The sequence below is a fragment of the Cryptomeria japonica genome, chromosome 5 (assembly GCF_030272615.1).
Source record: "Cryptomeria japonica chromosome 5, Sugi_1.0, whole genome shotgun sequence".
Classification (NCBI taxonomy): Eukaryota; Viridiplantae; Streptophyta; class Pinopsida; order Cupressales; family Cupressaceae; genus Cryptomeria; species Cryptomeria japonica.
The window spans coordinates 899,959,588-899,971,707 of NC_081409.1; the positions used below are offsets into that span (position 1 = coordinate 899,959,588).

The following is a 12,120-nucleotide window of genomic DNA, read 5'->3' on the forward strand; positions in this document are numbered from 1 at the left end:
GACCTGGATTCCCACAGATTTCTAACCTTCAAGTGGAAAGATGGCTCCCCCCTACCCAAGGTCAAGAGCCATAGTATTTATGATTTGATTTCTAAGGATGAGTCTATTATTGAACATACTAATGTAATGTGGTACTTGGATCTGTCTGTTAATCTTTGGCAAAAATGCTTTCTTCGGATCTGGAAAAGCCCGATCCCTCCTAAAATAGAGTGCTTTAAGTGGCAACTTATTATTGATAGACTTCCCTTGAGAAAATCTGTTTAATATTGACACGTGTTCCATTTGCAGACTTCCTGACACTTGCAGACACATATTCTTTGACTGTTCTTTCGCCAGGGAGGTTTGGTTAATGTTTGGTTTTGCTGCTCCTATTCATCTGAATGTTTTTAACATTATTTCTGGTCATATTGTTGGGTTAAAAAAAGATGCTAATCTGTTCAGGTTTATTTTATCCTCTTATATCCTCTGGTTTATATGGAAAATTAGAAATGAAGATAGGTTCAATGGTGACACTAGATGTCTTACTGAGTCTTTTTGTAGGCTCGCCTTCTTTAAAATTGCTTCTTCGGTCTGTTTTCTTATGAATGTGGAAAAACATAAGCTCCTTTCGATTTCTCAGAGATGGGCACGCCACCATGTTCGTATATGAGATGAAGAATGGCTATGATTGGAGGCGGCTCGCAAACAATCTATCTTCCTTTGAAGAAGCTTTGAAGAAGCTACACACCAAGATTTGCAACAACAGGATACCTGATGTTGATCACACTGCCATGCTTGCTCCAATTCGGGACAAAAAGAAGGTGATCTGGATGGAAGGGGCCCAAGGATGGACCACCTAGGTGGACTCCTTCGATGACATTTTGCACTAGATTACTGTTTTCTTATGTTTTTTTGTATACCGACTCTACTTGCATAGTCTCCATAGATAGATAGGATTTTCTATGTTTTGGTGATATCTTCCTCGGTGACTTTGGTGGTTGAGGCATTGCCTCTTTGTAATTTTTTGTAAACACTGTTACTCTCGATTTTCAATACAAAAAAAAAATTAGAAACTTAGTCAATTTAATTTTTTAAATATATTTTAAAAAGATTGTTATAGAAACTTGTCAAAATATATATAATTTTAAAATTTTAATATTTATTATTACTTAATTAATAATTATTAATTGGTTATCATTTAATGTTAATATATAATATATATTAGTGTATTAATTTAGAAACTTATTTAGTAAATTTAAGATTTTTGCATATATTATTCATTTCTTCCAAAAAAAGATGTGCATTGCATTTTGGTGTGGCTTCAATCTTCTACATTTATATTTTTTGACAGTTAATATTTTTCTTAAAACATCAAATGAAAGACGTTGAAATGACTAAACCATCATAAAAAATTCATATGACAGATAGGAATGACCATCAAATTCCAGGCCTGGCTGGCAGTATCCAAGGGCTTTCGGAACTTTAACGTTTGTGGTTGTACGCTTATAGTAATGCCAGGAGGTTCTTCACGCTCACTTGGTACGCTGCATCACCCTCTCTACCCACATATGTCACTGTTCTACTCTTCACCTGAACCGACCTGCTCCCTGATTTCATCACAACGGAAAAGGACGGATAGTTGAGATCGCTGCCTTCCAAACTGGAGTTGGGACAGGAAGTTGACTCCTTTGTGAGAAGAGCGATTTGAGAAAGCTGACTCTTCAGGTACCATGTCGTAGATAAGTCCACGTGACCGGAGCCGAACACTAAGGGTTTGGCTTCTTCCATATCATATGAATCCTGGATCAGCTCCTCAGCATTGTCAGTCAAGTAGGATGACGTCATGACGGCGGACTTGATAGCGGCAGGGCTCCATGTAGGATGTATGGCTTTTATTAGCGCTGCTATGCCACTGACGTGAGGACACGCCATGGAACTCCCTGAAAGAAACTTATAGGGCAAATTTCCGGCGTATGCTGCCAGAACATTCACAGCCATTGTTTCCTTTCCCACGACTGTCAATCCTTTGACACTCATGATAGCCGTTGCATTACTCCCTGTGCTGGTGATGTAAGCCTTGATTTTTTCACCAGTTGTAAGAGTCACGCTGATGGCCGGTAGAATGTTCGGATTGGTAATGCGCTGTAGTGACCCGTGATGCATATCATTTGCACCAATCATTCCTGTACCCCCTGCCCTCGCCACTTCTTTGAACGAAGATATTCAATCACAGACCACAATTTTGCCCTTAACCAAATTGGGATCAAGGCTGCCAGCTCGGCAACGGCTTGTGCTGATGTTGGTGGATACATAAACCAATGGCGGAGGCTGTTGCAAGGTGGCATCTTCTAGAAGGCTGTAAGTGGAAATGCCTTTGTACATCTCTTGGTTGCCCAGAACAACGGATGCTGGGAAATCTCTATCGATGCTGCTGGAGCCCACTGTAGTAATCCAGGGCATGAAGAGTAGACAATTAACAAATAAGGTTTATTGTTTTATAAAGATAAATAGGTTTTACATAGATCTGAAATCAGAAGTTTTACAGAAACTGACTATTAGCCAACCAAACAGAAACCAAACAGGGAACACCCCAGACGAAACACAAAAGAAATAAGAAACACAGACAACAAAACAAAAACACTCAAATAAAATCCATTGTTACCTGCCGAGCCAAAAAAACAAAAACAAAAACACCCTTTTTCAATGGCCCCAAATGTTGCAATAGCTCTGTTATCTTTGTAAAATGCCCTATCTCGTGAACTAATTGAGATAGAAATAATGTTGACGCCGTCAGAAATCTCTTGTTCCATGGCAGCAACCGTATCTGCATCAGAGCAACCTTCTTCCCAGCAGGCTTTATAGATGGCCAGTCTCACTTGAGGGGCCATCCCTCTGGCCGTCCCATTGGCAAAGCCGAAGAAACTGGTTCCTGGAACTGCGGTCCCTCCAGCAGTGGAAGCTGTATGAGTGCCATGCCCATCGTTGTCTCTTGGCGATTTGTATTCCAAGGTTTTGTTAATCTGGTGGTGCTTTTCGTAGCCTTTGTAGAAGTATCGAGCTCCAATAATTTTTCTATTGCAATGGGAGGAATTGAATGCCCGCCCCCACTTTAGCACGTGGATTTCCATTATTAAAAAGTAGAACAATTATTTACTGGACATTATTCTTCAACGTGATTGCCAAATATAAACGTGAATTTCCACTATTAAAAGTGGAACAATTATTTACTATTTTTTTTTTAACAGCGATGTGACTATATAATTGTTGAAGAGTCCATATTTAAATAGAATTAACAATATATCTTTTAATTATTTTTTTTTGTCTTCCAAAACATTCAGATTTTTTTCTCTGATTTACATGAACAATTTTAAAAGCTCACCTTCAGCTGGATATAGAAAGAATAAGGACAACACAAAAAATCATTTTCATTATTTTATTACCTTCTAAATATATAGTAAAGGTGAGTGTTAATAAAATTGTAACATTAAATGAGGAAGCAAGATTATTTAATGGTGTACTGATGAAATTATTAGTGTTGGCTTAATGAGTGCAGTGAAGATGTGTGGATGCAAAGAGAGAATGGCCCTTCATCTTGTCTTCACCAATTGCCATAGAAGCAAACCTAGAATGTGTAGGTCATGAACTAGTAGAAGAAGATAAACTAGATGAAGGTGGCTCAATATTATGCTTCTAAAGAAGCTACTACAACTCATCAATCTTCTTTGCATAACACCGAGGCTCATCATATTAAGATTACAATGGATAATCCAACTATATATACATACACAAATTTACATTAAGTCAAAGAATCTTGCTATCAAAGAAGCTAAAGGAGAAACTCATGAAAAGAACATCACAAACAATAATATAGCGCACACACACACAAACACATGTCTTTAATGTAATAGGAGATGAACATTTTGTTTATGTAGATAGTGAAACTAGAAGTTGCAAATAAACCTAACTACCACATGATACCTTGTAATTTTTATTTTAAATGACAAAATTGGTTTTGTGTGGTTTACAAAAAGCTAGTTAGGTAGATCACAAGATATAAATGGCCCTAATCAAAACATAAGTCTTACTCAGGTTATCTAAAATGTCACATCTAAAACATGAGATTAAATAATAGAAAAAATCCAAACCCATTGAAGCACTTTTCATTGAACACTTGTGTCAAACATTGGATTTAACATGATTTTTCGATTGGATTTAATCTAAAAATATGAAGATCATTAAGGAGAGAAAATAGGATGGTAAAAGAATGGTAGACTAAAACGAAAATATAGAAGAAGGTAATAAAAAAGTGCTAAGGTGTAAGAGCATGAGCATCATAGTAGCAAAAAATAAGTAGAAGACCATGTTGATGAAGGAGAAGAGAACACCTAGTATTCAGATGATACACTTGTCATTTTGTATGATACAATATTTTCATACCATATGAAACTCTTTGATGACTTCACAATTAATTATATTGTGGCATTTAGCCTATAAATATATCATTAACATCATTTTAAAGAACTACTTTTTATTGTTCTTTATATAGGATTTAGTAACAATGTAGGGATCACTAAAGTGATTATTTATGTTGTAAGAACTAACTAAATGAATGAGTGAAAAGATTTTTTTGTTGTTATACATTTAATATATAATATCTTTTTTTCATCTAGGTCCTTAATCATATTACTTTCTTACTTTTTTTAATTGTGAAAATTTCATGCAAAAATATAATTAAAAAAAACAAAAAACTAATTATATTGTGAACAAACATTAAATATTTTTTTGTAACAAGTGTCTACATCTATTCTATGCAAATCCACATGTTGCTACCAAATGATACCGAAAATAATAACTATCCCCCTTCTCTTTCTAAAAATGTTCACTCGCCCTGTTTGAAAAATTCTTACCTTCCAATTGAAAATGGAATAAAAATTTATACTAAATACTATGCATAGTTCTATGGATCCCATGCTTGGTCTATTTTTTCGTATTGGAAAACTAAACAAGTCATTTCCATTACTTTTATAAAGTTTTTTTTCATTTTTTAATTTGTGATAATGGTCTATTATGTTTGTTAGACTCGTCATTTCTTCATAAATATCTCTCATCTATGACTAATAAAGGGAGCTCAAAAAAATAATGTAGGGCATAGGCTCAATACCAAGAGTTTAGAGTGCATTTACACTATCTCGTACATAGATAATTCATTTTAAGATCTTGTTAATGTCGTTTTAAGAAACATCTAAGTCTTCTATCAAAATATTTTTTGTGTTTGATCATTAATTAGTATGATAGGTAAGTTACAAATTAAGTGCATTGAATGGTAAGACCAATCCTTGTCCATCAATTGAGAATTTATGAACACTTGAGTTTCATTTCAACATTTTGATCTTTAGTAAGGTACACACTCAAGACCAACCAGAAGGCTTTGTTTAGGAGGCATCCTCCAATTTTAGTGTTTGGATACTTGATATGTAAACTTTATTCATGTTGGTTAAAATATCTATGTTCTTATTTGAGATGGGTATCGGAATTTGAACATAGATTATAAAAATAAGATGTATATTAAGTATATTAAAGAGTAAGCCTATTCCTTATTCTTAAATAAAAAAATTGACTTAAATGTATTTTTTCTAATGATATAATTATTTTCCATTTCTACTAATCAACATTACCATTACACCGCACATGATGCATTTTTTAAAATTTATACATTGTCGCAATCTATATTACACTAACAACAAATGTACACTTCGATGAATTCTCAATTCAATCATGAAGTTTGAAAATATCTTTGACAAGAGTTTATGGCAATGTAGACTCGTTTTGGCATATTGTAAAGATACATAGCACTTTACAGTTGCAACTTAGACTCGTCTGTAGGAGTTTTGGTGGACAAACACTGAAGTTTGACGGTAACAATTTGAGACTCCCCGTCGACATGTATCGGGTCATGCACGCTCGCTCTTCTTCTCCCAAATCTTTTTTTCATTCTTTTTCCCACTACACGGCATCAAGTAAAATCCAAGAAACTTTTCTTGTTTCACTGCGCCCTAATCAGCGGTTGTCGATTTCCGTATTATTGTTTCCATTTTAGTCAATTGATTATGTTTTATGTGCATAGGTTGCGTTATTCTTAACTATTTAGAATTTAATAGGAAAAGGTAAGTTTTGGTTGATAAAAATAGGATATTGTTTACAATATTTTTTAAAGATGTGATGTAAAATTGTTATTAATTTTTTGAATATTGTGTTTGAGTGAATGAAGAAATATTAAACCAATCAAACACATTTGTTTTCTTTTATAGAGGTCTTTTAGAAAGACGAAGTAGTTTTTGGATTCATCTTTCACCAACTAATCATTTTCTAGACTCTTCTTATTTCACTGACATTTCTATGTAATGCTGGTGGTGGTAGGAATTACTAGATACTTCCTACAATCCCCCTTAATTTCTACCCCAAATTACATCAATATTTACAATACTCGAATTGTAAATATTTTTCCTTTTTCACAAGACACAGCCCCAAGGAAAATCCAAGAACCTTATCTTCTTTCGTTGTGCCCTAATCAACAGTTGTCGATTTCTAGATATCTTGATCTTGACGTTCCAAAACTTCCATAGGAGCTTTAAGTATGTCACATGTTATGTTTTTGGAGGTTAATGGTAACAATAAGTCCTGCTTAATAAAAATAAAATAATTATTTATAGATTTTTGGTAAGAATGTGATGTAAAATTATTATTAATTTTTTGAATATTGAAGAATACGATTTTTAAGTAGACTCGAGTGGGTAGTGGATTATGTTATTGATTGTCAAAAAATGATCTCAAGGTTAGTCTAGACAAAAGATCTCTATACCTTCTTTTTCATTTTTGTTGATCCAAGAAAGGAAGGAAAATTATTGCCAAGCATTAAATCTGAGAAAAAAAAAAAATTCAAATATTTGTGTAGTGAGAGTTTTCCTTTTTTAAAGAATCATTCTCCACCCCATTCTCATCTTCTTACTTTTGATTCTTCACTATGCTTCCCTCTTCCAAGATGTGTGATTTTGCTTAGTGAGATTGGAAGGATTTGCATAATGAGCTACTAGAATGAGTCTCACCCTCACAATAATATGCTACAATAAATTAAATTTGATAAAAAATGTACATAAATCCCCAAGGGCATAGAGGCTCTCTAAATCTTTTTCATGATATAATTATTTCCCATTCCCATCTATCAACATTACCATTGCGCCCTCCAATTGCTAGGGTTTACACATTGTCGAATCTCTATTACACTAACAACAAATATACATTTCGATGAATTCTCAATTCAATGATGAAGTTTCAAATATCTTCGAGAAGAGTTCATAGCAATGTAGACTCGTCTGTAGGAGTTTTGGTGGATAGACAGTAAATTTGATGTTGATTCTTCTAGCAAATCTTTTTCTCATTCTTTTTCTCACTACACAACATCAAGGAAAATTCAAGAACCTTATCTTGTTTCACTGCACCCTAACCAACGGTTGTCAATTTTTGTATATTTTGATCTTGGCATACCTTATACCAAAAATTTCATAGGTGCTTTAAGTATATTGCATATTATTTTTTCATCTTAGTCAATTGATTTTGTTTTATGTTCATATGTTGCTTTATTCTTAAATATTTGGAGTTTAATGGTAAAAATAAGTTTTGGTTAATAAAAGTACGATAATTATATATGATTTTGCTCGTCAAGATGTGATGTAAAATTGTTATTAAGTGTTTGAATAATGCATTAGAATAGATGGAGAAACACTAAACCAATTGAACACAAAAAATATGATGTGCTATTGTACATAAACTTAACCTATATAAATTGGTTTAGATTTGCTTCCTTTTATAGAGGTATTTTAGAAAGAAGATGTATTTTCTAGATTCATCTTTCACTCAATAATCATTTTCTAGAATCTTCTTATTTCACCAACATTTATAATTAATGCTGATGGTGGTAGATATTACTAGATATTTCTACACTCCCCTTAATTTCTACCACAAATTACATCAATATTTACAATACCCAAATTGTATCTTATATATTCAAACTAACTTAGTGGGGAGAAATAGATTCTCTCCAACATTCCCCCTTAGTTTACTATGAATGTTTCAACATTCATAATACTCAGCTTGCTTTGCTAATGAGTATTGCCTTTTATCTCTTCTTTGTCTTATGGTTGCAACCCAGTCTTCAAACTCACTCATATTATTTTCTTGCATGATATCTTCAAACTATCTCTACAATCTTCAAATAATTTCTTCAACTATGATGCTTTTCACTTGGCTTCTTTCAACTATTGTGACAGTCCCTTAAATATTGACATTCAAAAATTCAAAACTTCAATCCAAAACTTATTTCAATGTCACTTATATTGAGACATCTTGCTAGACACTATTTTCCTTTGACACAAAACATCTATTATGTCATTTGAACATATAAAACTTCCATGATTGCTGTCAATTTTCACATATGAACTTTATACTTGAACATATTTTTTATCATACCTATAAGTGTTTTCCAACTTGAATCAAACCTCCATCCAAGTACAATTTTTTATATATTTCTTCTTCAATTCTTTATTCTAACATGTCTTTTCAGAATGATTCTTCAAACAACATATGTTGCAAGGGTGAATATTATAACACATATCTTTTCGATGGCAATGGGAACACTAAATTCTTTGAATTGATTTGTTTGAGTTTGTAACATTGGTAAGAAAAAAATTACTTATCTTCTAACCAATTAATCCAAGGCCTTCATATTTAGGTGCCATTATTGTCTTTGTAGACTTTCTCATTCCTTGTTCATGCTTTCCTAATCCTTGACCTTTATACCCCATTGTTTTCATGATTTTCAAACTAACTTTCATTCCATTATCACTTTTATCAACATTTTATTATCACTTTTAGCAACATTTTTAGATTTATTAACATGTTTATCTTCATCACAAATTACTTCAGTAAAATTACACTCATTGAATGAAATGCATAATAGAAAGGTCACAATAGTAAGGTTGCACAATTTGCTCAGCTATAGGTGGAAGTGTCTATTAGCCAATAATAATTATAAAAAAAAATTTAAAAAATTGAATTTGTGCAAGATTTTTGAATTTGAACTAGTGGGAATGTTCTTTTAAATTGCTAAACTTGGCATCCCAATCAACACTATTTTAAAATTGCTATTTGAGGAGGAGAAATGTCATTGGTCCTCAACCTTTGCCTATATTGTTTAGCCAGTAACTTAAAAAAAGAAAAATATAAAGGATTTAATTATAAAGTGGGTCCTGAGCATTGTGGGACCACTCAGCCTACATGCTATTCAAAGGTGTTCCTTGGGAAGAAACTCATTGCTTGGAAGAATGTATTTTCTATTATGACCGAGTCCCAAGTCATAAAGCGAAGAATTGGAAATTTTGACCTTCAGTGGATCCCACTTTTTTGGTTGCTCAGGCTCCGTGTTTTGAGGTCATGATTATGGGACCACTCGGGACTTGGTGGGAATTGTTTTCCCACTTTGGTGAGTCTCGAATAGATAAGAGAACAATGCATTGTGTGCTAAACAGAGATCTAGCTAGCAACTCGGAACTCTGTGAGGTGCTCAAGCTACTTTCATCGAGACTCGAGTAAAGAAAGGAAGGTGATCGTGTGTTGAATGTGGGAAAAATGAGTTGTCAGATTGATACATGACGAGATACCTAGAATATATTTAGTGAGGCCTGAGTTGTATTAAAATTTGGTGAGGTGGGTGATTAATCAATTGGTAAGCTCATCATATGAATGTATCATGACCATTAATGTGGTCCAGGGTCAGTCAAACATGCCAAAAATGTCGATGTTTGAGTTTTATACTCAAAATAGATGTTACAATTGTAGGGATATGAAGAATGGTTCACACACATTTGAAGGAATAAAATCATACAAGGCTAATTTTCATGATCATGATCATATGCGTGAAGCCAGAGCTGCAGTAATTGGTATACAACGGAGCTTGAAAAGATAGTAGGGACTAGACCTCTAGCGGCAAAATTTTCCCTTTGGATCTAGAAGTGTAGGGAGATAGTGGGAAATTCAGACATTGAGGAATTGGGTTGGTAGTGCCACAAACCCACACTCTCAGAGTTCTCCCCTACCAGGATGAGCTGTGGAAGCCACTCGAGCTCGTATCTTCTACATCTATAACCACCCATGGTCAGTGGTGACATGGTTGGTGTGGTGATAGGATCCCATTGATGCTCTCTAATCTGGGTATGATGTCTACCACACATGGCCATCCAGATGCTTACACTTTAGGACAAAATAGAGGCGACTGGATCCATTCGGTAAATTTTGGAAAGAAAAGACCAATTAGAAGAATAGGCTATACACATGTAAATAGCCTGAGGCTTTTCACATTCCTAGCCAATATAAAAGGAATACCAAGGTTTTATTAGGGGTTCTAAATTTTCTTATTTTCTCGAGAGGTAGAATAGGGTTGTGTATAGTCTAACGCTAGTACAAAATTCCTTAAAAGAATGAGTGTAAAAATTTTTAAGTAATTTGAGTTAGTTCATGAGTATACTGTAAAGTTGTTGCAGAAATTATCTCCACTTTGTATTTTTAGATTTCATATAAATCAAAATATTCAGGATGTTTTATTTGTCTTGACATTTTTCTATCAATGTGTGATTGTACGTATGGGTTTCCTTCAAGGAAGGAATTAAAATCTATGTGTGAATTATAGTGAATCTAATAAATATGTTATGGATTAACAAGATTGGTTTATGTAATAGAAAAGGGAGTTGTTTTAATGTAAGGCATTAGTGTTTTGAAATCCTATTAATCTAAAGTAATTTACTATTTGGTTTTGCATTTGTGATTTATGAATTGACTCAATCCCAATGGATAGACATTGGTTTACTACCTCTCAGAACTTGTTTCTAAAACATTCCAAATCAAATTCATCTTTCTTTTCCCTTTCCCTTTCTTGTTTTATAAGTTACTTTTTGAGTTATTTGTTCTTAGTTGTTTACAAAGCATATAGAATATTGTATATCAGAACAATCCATCTCCGTTAGGCCTATAGGTAGTTTATTTTAGGAGGTTATTGTCAAATGCAAGCCCTGCAAATAGGAATACCCTCATGGGCATGGTGGAGCTTGAAGTCAAGAAGGTTGTGAGAGCCTTGTTATGTTGCATTTTTTTGTCTTTAGTCTGGTGATGATGCAAATCAAATGTTCTAGGTTTTTAATCCCATAACCTAGGATTTCATTTATCTTTAGGACTGAGGGTTGCAAGAAAAAACACCAAAAAAGATGGTGACTCTACTGGGGAGTGAGTCATGATTTATTGTATGATCAATATATGGACTTAGGTGTGACTGTTTAGACCTACCATGTTATCCTTGCTAGAGAAATATATTATTTTATCCTTTGATAAAGGGTCGTGACTCAAATTTATTTTAAAAGAATCTAATCTTGTATGAGCAAGGAAGAGGTGGTGTGTGAAGTTGTCTCCAAATGTTTTAGAACTAGGAGATTACAGTTCTCTGTGAATCAAGAGAAAAACAAAATGTACGGGAGGAGATATTTACATCAAGGACACCCCAATTCACCTTCTCAAGAGAAGAATCAGAAATGGAAGCCCAAAGGAAATAGAGGAAGGCATGGTTCCTCTTCTAAAAATGTGAGTTCAGAAACTGCAAATATTTATATGGTTGATATTTAACATGACTCTGCAACTCCTTTAATGTATGGTCATCAAAGGTCATTTTCTGATGAACCATCTCCCAGGTCTTGCAAATATTAATTTGAAATTCCAAGGGGGACAGTTATTATCATTATAATGATGATGGGGACAAGGTTTCTTATTATGGAGAGAAGGGAATCAAGATCATCTCTTACACTGAGCCCCTTAAGAAATCCTCCAAGGATTAGGAGGCACATGGATACAAAGTAAGAGATTTTAACGCTAGACTAGAGAAACTGGGGAAAGGTTTCCAAGTCGAGTTATATGAAGAGACTTGTAAGGGTCAATTATGAGATGAAGAAGAAACAAGGGGAAAAAAAAGTGAGGATATGTTTGTTGATATGTGTGTGAATAATAGCATGGAACCTCTTATATCAACTGAGCCCATGATAAGTGTTA

The 12,120-nt window shown here is 33.9% G+C and overlaps 2 protein-coding genes across 2 annotated transcripts; both read right to left on the minus strand.

Moving 5' to 3' along the window:
- Positions 1-1,482: 1,482 nt before the first annotated feature.
- On the minus strand, positions 1,483-2,160 carry LOC131034703 (subtilisin-like protease SBT1.8). Its single transcript, XM_057966273.1, has one exon. It carries the CDS (start codon positions 2,158-2,160, stop codon positions 1,483-1,485), a length of 678 nt encoding a protein of 225 aa, XP_057822256.1.
- Positions 2,161-2,202: 42 nt separating this feature from the next.
- LOC131034702 (subtilisin-like protease SBT1.3) lies at positions 2,203-3,107 on the minus strand. The gene is made up of 2 exons (XM_057966272.1): positions 2,642-3,107; positions 2,203-2,420 (listed from the first exon to the last, which is right to left on the minus strand). Exons 1-2 carry the CDS (start codon positions 3,105-3,107, stop codon positions 2,203-2,205), a joined length of 684 nt encoding a protein of 227 aa, XP_057822255.1.
- Positions 3,108-12,120: the final 9,013 nt, after the last annotated feature.